Raw genomic sequence first — 10,241 nt, forward strand, 5'->3', positions numbered from 1 at the left:
GAATAGAGGGCGGAGGAGGAGGAGGAGGAGGAGGGGATGTCGTCTGAGTGCTGGGAGCTATAAACGGCCACAAATGCTGAAGCTCACGTCATTCCACCATGACTGTCACATTCGTTTTAAGGCTTCAAAAGGTTACACTAGACAAACTGCTCATTCAAAACAGAGGTCTACATGTTTCTCTCTTTTCCTCTTGTCCAACACGTAAAAGGGACAATTGAAATTATTTAGTGTACAACCACATGATTGTATGAATTGGACCCTAGAATAAGCCTTTTATAATGCTATCAGGGGTCGTGTCGTCTACTGCGGCATTTTGACGACATAGGTGGAAGGAGAGCATTTAGTCCTCAGAAAGGTATATAAGATTATTAATAATCCCAGTCACTTTCCCGTGAGCAGTATCAGGTCAAGATGAATACACCTTCAACACACAGTTTTTTTTAGATTAGCATATTCTTCCTACTCTTTGTATTTTTGTATTTTACAAGTGTTAGACTTGCATTTGCACGAGTTGTTTAGGCATTGCTTGCAGACTCGCCTGCCTTTAAATGGCTTGAAATTGAATTCTTTTAAAATAAATCATAATTTTCCCTTTGTTTCGGGTTATAGACGGTGAGTTTCTCTTTAAATTGAGGTGATTAGAAATCTTTGGGCGCGGCTTCTAGAAAAGACCTACAGTAAATATGAACGTGTTAGTGCTTTCACACATTCACTGCAAACTGCAAAGTTTCTAGATGTTACTTGTCGGTGGCGTTTGTGTGAATGCAAATATCTAAATCAGCTCCCCAGTGCAAAGACTATGTAATGTCCAATTGAGCTGAATAAAGCTGGTAATTCCTCAGTCTAAATGGAGTAGAATCTAGCTATTGGCACTTTTCAACTTCACCAAATAAAATGGTTTATTTCATTTAATTAGAAAAAAAGTTAAGTGTTGTTTTCACATAAGTTTATGCCATAGGATTTGTGTGTTAGCCAGGAGCCAGGTTGGGTTGATTTGGCTTTATCACTCAGCCATAAAATCAATCTGCGCGTACCTCCCTGGTAAAAACACACATTTAGTTTTTAAGGTTTGGTTTTTGTCCAGATGCAGTTTACAAGTGAGCTTACAAGTGTTAATTACTCCGCTTATAAAAAAAGAAGTGCTGCCAGGCAGTTTTTCATACTTCCATACGGCCTCTTCCAGTCTTTGTGAATGTTGAAACTTCAAAACAGACTTTATCTTTCTCTCATTTACTCCGGTGAAGCCTCACTCGTTTTTAAGGGAGCAGTTTTGTAGTTCAGTGGTAGCATTTCGTGAGATAATGGCTGTTTCTTTTACAGCTGCTGTCATCAGGTTGTTGTTGAGGTAACCGTTTCTCTCCCTGTGAGTCAAACCACTGGCCTCCGTCACAGGAAAAGACTCGGTCCTGCATGAGGTCATTGGCTTGTCTCTGCAAACCATGAGGCTCTGTGTCTATTGTTTGTCTGTAAACACAACAACTTCTTTACGATGGAAAATCACGCAGATGTACGTATTTTCGCCGTACTTGGACAGCGCGGGGAGCTTGGCGGCGAAGCCCTATAAATCTCCCGAGACAAGCCACTGCAGATCTGTGCTCTCCTCCCCGCGGTAGAAGCCTCTGCACTGCGCAAGCCTGATGGAAAAATGGAGACCGATCCCCAGCACCAGTCAGTCTAAATATCAGGGCACTGAAGTGGCATAGTGCCCAGTCAGATCTGGTACAGTCCGCTTTAATGGGAGGCTCGAGGTGATGAAGCGTTTCCGTTATCATAAGTACAAAACTCATCGAAAATTATTACTAGGAAAAAGCTGAGAAGGAAAAATGTTGTCTCAGATCTTGTTTGTAAATTTGTACAAAAACGATCTGTAAACATCACTTTCCTTCGCTAATAACATTGATTTCTATTAAATATGAAGTTTTAATCAGAGACACTTCATTTCCCGTATGTGAGAAATTAGATGGACGTCTGTCTCTCTATGACGGCTCTGTGATAGTTTGTTGGCCTTTACTCACCAAATGTCAGCTGGGTTTGTCTCAGCCAGCTGTCTCTGTGACCCTGTGACCCTGTAGCTGATGGATGGATGGACGGATGGATGGATGGAACATGAAGTGTAGAGCGATATTGGTTGTTGATTTCACTTTCCTGGACTATTGCGCCAGGTTTTTTTTTTTTAACTTGACCTTTATAAATGTTTTTATAGTAGCAGCTTTTTTCTCCGTCTCCTTCAAACCCCTGCCTTTTATCATCTTTTTTCCTCCGCTCACACTGTGTGTACGTGTGTGTGAGGGAGAGACAGTGCAGTGTTTCTTTCTGTTTGGATACGTCAGTACGGTTCCAAATGATTCCTCCCAGCGACAAACCTTTTTTTTATGTTACCCGGCAACACGGAGACGGACGGGGGTCTTGCATCAGATGAAAGATGATGATGCACGAAATCTTTTTTTTGTGTTGGCTCTAAATCTGTATTTTCTTGTGTCCGGTCCAGGGAGGAGTTGACTCAGCCTTGACCAATTACAAAAACGACTAGAGATTAGTTGATGGCTTGAAACAGTCATCTATATATATATATATGTATATATATATATATATATATATATGTATGTATATATATATATATATATGTATATATATATATATATATATATATATATATATATATATATATATATGTGTGTACATGTATGCTAATGTGTGGACATGGACACATGCAGGATGGTGGTGTCTATGTTGCAGAACTGATTGAGTTACAGTCCTTGTGAGGACAAGCGCCTACACTGTGCAGTGTGATGTTACTGAAACAAGTCAGTGTGAGGTGAAAGAGAGTCACCTACAGCTTGGGGTCAGATATTTTTTATTGTCAATTTTGCCTCCATAGCAAATGTTTGTCACAACAATGAACGTATTGCTAAAATAATGTTTATGCACAACAAATTTTGAAACCTAACTAGTTTCTTCAACTTTCACTCAAAACCTCATAAACCTAATAATTATTTTATTATATCTTAATGATGTGTTTGGTCATTTTGCCCAATTGTAGACTTTACTTCTCTGTTCCATTTGCAAATACACACTGACGCCATTGGTATTTACAAAGACGGAACGTGTCAGTGAGCCAGTGCAGCTCGTGTGTGTGAGGGAGAGAGCCACTTCATACAGCTCTACAATGATTCTGACCATTTGAAATGGTGAGAGAATAGAAAACGCATCACCCAAGACGTACATGTATGTTCATGCCAAGTCTGAGCAGAGCAGAGCAGAGCCATTGTTACGGTGAATGCCTCACATGAACGTCACACACGGGACAAAAGCCATCTCTCATGGCAGCAGCTGCCTGAACCTTTGTGAGGACACGCATTTGCTTGCGCACCTGCTTTTTTCCACCTTTGATGCTCGTCCCTTCCTTTCCTTTCCTGTCCTCGTGTCACCCTCCCTCCGCAGCAGCCTACACACACACACACACACACACACAAGCACACCCATCCTCCCATGTTACGCTGCAACACACTCTTAAAATATCCAAATACTACAGTTGAGGGGGGTATGCCCTTTTTTTTGTGTCTCCTCTCCCCTTCACTCAGCTCCACTCAGGAATATGAAGTGTGAAACATGACAGTTGAACATTCCTCTTTGCCAGATTAACCCGTGCATTTGTTGAAACAAGTGTGTGTGTGTGTGTGTGTGTATCTGTGCTAGGTTTTGTGTCTGATACTGGAACACGTGGCTTCTCTAGTGTCTCAAGAGACAATGCAGACACGGTGATTAGAAGCAGGAGACTGTGTACTCAAGTAGAAACAATTTAGTGTGTGTATGTGTGTATTTATGTGTATATATATATATATATATATATACATATATATATATATGTATATATAAGGGTGATCTTATCCTCCGATCCCACTTGCAGAGCTCAGACAGAAGCTCGTATTCCCCTGACTCATGTCTGCCACAGGTGCTGCTGGGTTTCTGCTCACGTAATCAAAGCGCCACGCTCAGAATTTACGATGCGTTCTGACAAGCTTTGCAAATACATTCGCTTGTCAAAAACAATTTGGGCTCCCACCTCGAGTGTTGTCATCCATTCTCGGTGTGTCGCGCTCATTTCGATCAGCCTATAAATCAGATCCCCCATCGCTCGCCGCCTCTTGTATGGGATTTTTGTGATGAATGTGGCCCGTGTAGCTGTTTCTCCGTCACTCTCGGAACACCTCAATGCTTCTAACCTTGGATAAAGTCTGTGCTCTCAGTGATAAATAATTCAATAGTACAGAGAGTCTGGATTACTTTCTTCTTTTTTCCTTTTGCCTTGCAAAGTCTTCACCAAACCCTCTCTTTGTGACCCACCTTTCTGGGAAGATGTGCAGTGTGTTAGGTTGATCAATTTTGCATGAGCAGGCCGCATTTAGCCCTTTCATGTGAGGCAGCACGAGCATGGAGGTGTAGCCGGTGCAGAGCATCTTATGGCAAAGCAAAAGAGGACATAAGAACAGAACAATCCACAAGGTTGTTTACTTGCGTGGAGGCAAATTTGTCTTTAACTAGAAGAAAGCAGGAGGCCGAGTCACTGTAATATAGGCACTATAAATAAATATGAATTCTCACCCTGAAGACGTGTCATAGTCCATTATCAGCTTATTTCTTCTAATTCGTGTTTTTTGTTTGTTTTTTTGTTCCAGGTTATGCCTTCCTGCTGTTCCAGGAAGAAACGTCAGTTCAGGCTTTAATTGACGCCTGCATCGAGGAGGATGGCAAGCTGTACCTGTGTGTATCCAGTCCTACCATCAAAGATAAACCAGTGAGTGGCAGACCGTCATCTTTTTCCCCTCTCTGTTTGTCCCAAAGTTCTTTATAAAGAGCCTTCTGCTTAGAATACAATAATGTAATATCATGAAGGAATGCTTTAGCTGAAGTAAAGGGAAATTACAGTGATTTTTGGACAGTTAAGCAACCTTTGCTCTTTGTTTACACCACCATGGTGGCAGAACAATCTTCTGCAAAGGCCAACGGTTTCAAACTGTTAGAGTTGACAAAGACTGAACAATACATCACAGAACATGAAACACTGACTATATCTGACCCTTCTAATACATTTTCGTGATTATGGAAACATTATTCCAGACTTGCACTATTCCAATATCTTCAACTTTCTGATAAAATGTCCCTGGTCATACTCACGAGAATGCTTAGTCATCCCAATAAAAGTGTATAAAATAAACAAGATATTTACCAATGCTGTTCATTTCAGGCAGCTCTGGCTTTGGGTGGTGGTCTAATACATTTGTGAAGCACTGTATAATTAATATTAATTATGACAAGCAGACAAATGAGTAAATAGCACATTTGACTTGTTGATTACTAATAATAAACAAGTGAAGGACCTGTGAAGTGTACCTGATATTTACTAGTGAGGGTCGTCTTGTTCTGTGTCTTTAAAATGTGCATAAATTCAACTTTAAATGACTCTATTTTCTCTCTAATGCAGGTTCAGATCCGTCCCTGGAACCTGAGCGACAGCGACTTTGTCATGGACGGCTCTCAGCCTCTGGATCCTCGCAAGACCATCTTTGTTGGAGGAGTTCCACGACCCCTGCGTGCAGGTAAGCGACTGAATTTGTGAGATGTTCAAGTCGGATTCACAACAGTGGCTGGCGTGGTGACATTGTGCCCCGAGGCAGGAGGCTGTGATGAAAAGTTCTCCCTGAGAGAAAGAAATCCTCTTCTTGGGTTTCCAGGACGCAGGCCAAATGGTCGTCGTGTTAAGAATTCATGGTGTAATGAAAGGCTCAGTCCACTCGTGGGATAAACATCACTGGCTTGTCTGCAATGTGACCCCGACTAATTATACCAGCAGATTGAGACTACTGCTCTGATAAATAGTGCAACAGGGTAGATTTTTTTACATCGGTTAATAACATAGACGGTCCACTGTGGAACGATTAAGGGTTTTATTAGGAGGGAGGTACTTATGTTTGTATTAGTCTGTAATAGCTTTAAACATGTTAATCACAATTAAGGATCTACCTTAAAAGAGTTTATTTTTTATCATGTGCAGCACCTTCTACACATCTGTTGTCCACACACGGAGTGTGGAATATTATGCAACTTCAAGAAAAAGACTGTGGCTTAATCACTTAGTCAGGAAATTAAATAAATGAATAAATAAAGCGGAAGCTCTGCTGAGACGTGGTGACGTGTTTTGTGACAGAATCCCTCTGAACGGTTTGCATATACACAAACATACAGTGCTTACGTGTAGTATATTCACTTTTCTGCCAATAAACCCTCCTAAATGTTATGCACTGCACATTCAACCCTCTTCTATAGTACTTATGAAGAGACAGTGAAGTCAATTTAAGACCAAATGTGAGGACAAAAAAAGTCTTTCATGCACAGTAACTCCTGGGAGGACTGAGGTCTGGCTGCAGCAATAATCACCTCTCCCCCTCTCATCTCTTCTCCTCCTCAGTGGAGCTGGCTATGATCATGGACCGGCTGTACGGAGGGGTTTGCTATGCCGGCATTGACACAGACCCGGAGCTGAAATACCCGAAGGGCGCGGGCCGCGTCGCTTTCTCCAATCAGCAGAGCTACATCGCTGCCATCAGCGCCCGCTTCGTTCAGCTGCAGCACAATGACATCGACAAAAGGGTGAGCGGGTTCATGAACTCCCATTCACAACATCCGCCCTCTGACAGAAGGCAGGGTCCCCACCACAGCTGAGGTTTTCTCAGTCATTCCGATGGCATGTATCAGAGCCGCACTGCGCCTGAGCGCTCTCCCATGTATCACGGCGTTTATTATAGCCGCGCTCTCAGCCAAACAGCTCAGCACAGCAGACGGTTACGGAAGGCCTGGCTGGGCTGTGTAATCACTACAGCCTTTGGCTGGTGGGAGTCCCAGCAGATGTTTCAAGTCGCAGACACATAGGGCTACTTTAATTATAGTAGTTCCCTGCATATACATGTATATCCATGGTTATTTTGGGCTTGCCGGCCAATTGCAATGGGACAGATTGTGACCGAGAGAGACTGGTTGTCGGCCAGGAAGTCGAGCCTCTTAAGGGCGGGGCAGTCCAACCCCACCTCTGCTATCACCCATCTATCTTCAGTGGGGGTTTCTTAGTGGGAGTGTTTTATTTATGTCTGGAGCTGGGTGGAATACAAAATAATGTTCAAAGGCCAGAGTCACACAAAAGCCTTGAATAAAGATATATCCTTGAAACATAAGTCACAACAAAACCATTTAAACAACAAAAAGTAAATCAAATTGCTGCTGCAAAAAAAAGACTCTTTATTGAATTATTATGTAGTGTTGTACAAGAGGAGGGCATCTTTTAAAACATCCGAGTTGTATGATGGAACAGTTATCTTCGTGGAATTCAATATTGTCAAGTCCCTTAAGTGCAAATGGCTCTCAATAATGGACACAATCATTGTCCACCGTCCACTGTTCTTGTTTTACGCTCGTTGCCCTCGGCAGGGGATCTGTTTTGCACTGTAGTTGTTTCTTAGTCAGGCAGAGAAGGGCCGCCTCCTTCTGTTAAAGGATTCCATAACCTTTCATTTTGTGGCCACAAGATAGCAAGGTTAGCATCCACCCCTGCCCACTCCTGCTCTGAAAGGCTCTCGTGTCTTTTCTCCTGGCTCTGTGGTTGAACTCTTCTACTGGTGGAGTGGAGAAAACCGGAGTTGGTTTTATTTATTTAAATATGGGCTTCATGGGGGGGGTTAATTTTTAACAAATACATGACTCATGTACATACACATCATTTGAGATGAGGCTTACAGTGCGTTACGTGGATCAGAAGATGATAAACGGATTATCTGAAAATCTTGAATATTGCTGCATTTGTTTACACTTGATGACACTTCTTGCAAGTCACAGCTGATCTAATCCCTGTCCCTAATCTACTCGTGATGAGTCGTTGCTACATGTTAAATATTCCGACTTTCCTACTTCTGTTATGATCTTTGTTTGTGAAAGATAATGAACTACCTTGTTTTTCCTGCCCAGGTGGAGGTGAAGCCATATGTCCTGGACGACCAGATGTGTGATGAGTGCCAGGGGGCGCGCTGCGGGGGGAAGTTTGCCCCCTTCTTCTGTGCCAATGTCACCTGTCTGCAGTACTACTGTGAGTACTGCTGGGCTAGCATCCACTCACGAGCCGGCCGCGAGTTTCATAAGCCACTGGTGAAGGAAGGGGGCGACCGCCCTCGACATGTGTCCTTCCGCTGGAGCTGAGGGGGGGTGCGGGCGGGCGTGAGTCAGTCCTGCCCCGATGAACCCACACCTCCTGACCCCGCCGCAAACCTCCCGAGAAACCCTGCTATCCCACAGCCCGGGACAGTACTGCAACCACAACAACAACAACAACAACAAACACACACACATCTCTGACAGTACCACCCTGCTCTCCCCCACAAACACCTGATTAAAACAAAACAAAAACACACAGAAGACAGTGGTCATACCACACAGGACTCATGTGGACTCATGGTCCGGTGTTGCCCTCTGATGAAGCTCTGTGGGGAAAAGATATCAGCTTAGAATTTGCACTTCGGCACAAGATCTCAGTAAAACACACACACACACACACACACACACAGGATAGTATGTTAGAAACCTGACTACCGTCTGTTGACGAGCTGGTGTGGTACGTCCTCCTGGACCTCACCCCCTCTCCCCCTCCCTCCCCCTTACCGAGACAGAGGTGGGACCATACCATACGAATATTTAAAACAAATCTTTTTTTTTTCCTTTTGTATCTATCTATATATATGTATGAATATATAGATAATCCAATTTTATATAAAAGAAGCATGCACTTAGCTACATTGCCCCTAGTAAAAGATAATAATTACCAAAGGCAAGTGACATTAATGCACAGAGGAATTAAAAAAAACACAAAAACAAAACACGGCATAAGATGTAGCAAGGTTTAACAACTATCCCGTAGTGTGGACCCCAGTAAAAATAAATAAATATCACGGCTATATATTCGCGCTCAATTTTCACTCTGAAAATATTAATACCTCATTACGCTCATTCAGATTAGTTTGTTCTCAATTTGTAGGTCTTTATTTTTATAATAACATTATTTTTTAGTGTTATGTAAATGTAATGCTGCAATAGCTGTGCTGCTAAACCCGTGGTATAAACACGTACCATATACGTACTTTATTCAGGCTAGGGTGTAAAATAATAACGGATGTAGTGAAGAACCGGGAGGGAGGGAGGGAATTTAGGGGACGCCCTCAAGACAACGACGGCTACCTTTTGTGGGGGTCGGGGTGGGTCGCCCCTAACTGCATGTTTATTTCAATCAGGTTGCTGCATGCAATACACTTTTCAGTATCATGTCTACTATTTAATTCTGCCCATGTTTGCACAATACACTAAAGGCGTACATTGGACTCACAGGAGACTGGACAGGAAGAGGGAAAACTGGTCAAAGGAAGCTCTGCGACGCCAGAGTAGATAGTTCCTGTACACATCCAGACAAACGGGGGGGGGGGCGTTCAGAAGTTTTGTTTTTTTTTTCTTCTTTTTAATCACAACACGAAATGAAATGTAGGATTACCATTTAAATCTGTCTACGATGGGTGAAGTACTTTTTTGCAGTGATTGTTCTTGATATAATTGTGCAATTTTTTATACCGTATGTAGTTAGGTCTGAGTATGCCTAGAACTGTGATTCGCTTTAACTGTCGTCAACGTCCGACATAGAAGTCCTGTGAAACTTCATAACTCGTGTGTGCACACGTGCAGTATCTATGTTCTCCTGTACACACACGCACACACACACACACACACACACACACAAGTTTGCACCAGTTGTACATGTAAAGAGTAAAAAAAAAAAAGAAGTCTCTCAACACATACGATCTGAAGAGAGGACGCAACGATGTGAGCTTAAAGTGAGAACTGAGTTTTCTTTCATTTTTCTTTCTTTTCATTTGTTCCACCGGTGACAACAACAAAAAAAACCCCTCCATGTTAACGTCCCACAATGCAACCAAAGAGCTCACTTTTCTTTTTTTTTTTTACAGACCACCTAACACTCAGAGCGAACAGCCGCCTGCTCGGTGGAGGTTGCGGTGGATTAGACGAGGAAGAAGGGGGGTGGACGGAGGGTGGATATGAATTATTATTATTATCATTATTGTTATTGAAGCTACTGGAGACTTGAGGTTTATGAACCGAGTTCTGCACATGGTCTCACTACATGACAGGGGAGGGAG

General features: G+C 42.7%; 1 protein-coding gene across 1 annotated transcript in view; it reads left to right on the forward strand.

Annotated features, from left to right (window-relative positions):
• Positions 1-9,796, forward strand: part of cpeb3 (cytoplasmic polyadenylation element binding protein 3) — a 34,915-nt gene extending 25,119 nt beyond the window's left edge. The window contains 4 exon segments of the mRNA XM_044046340.1: positions 4,677-4,795; positions 5,483-5,597; positions 6,467-6,648; positions 8,014-9,796. Coding sequence (XP_043902275.1) covers positions 4,677-4,795; positions 5,483-5,597; positions 6,467-6,648; positions 8,014-8,241 — 644 coding nt within the window. The 3' untranslated portion in view covers positions 8,242-9,796.
• Positions 9,797-10,241: the final 445 nt, after the last annotated feature.

Source organism: Solea senegalensis, linkage group LG15 (assembly GCF_019176455.1).
Source record: "Solea senegalensis isolate Sse05_10M linkage group LG15, IFAPA_SoseM_1, whole genome shotgun sequence".
Classification (NCBI taxonomy): Eukaryota; Metazoa; Chordata; class Actinopteri; order Pleuronectiformes; family Soleidae; genus Solea; species Solea senegalensis.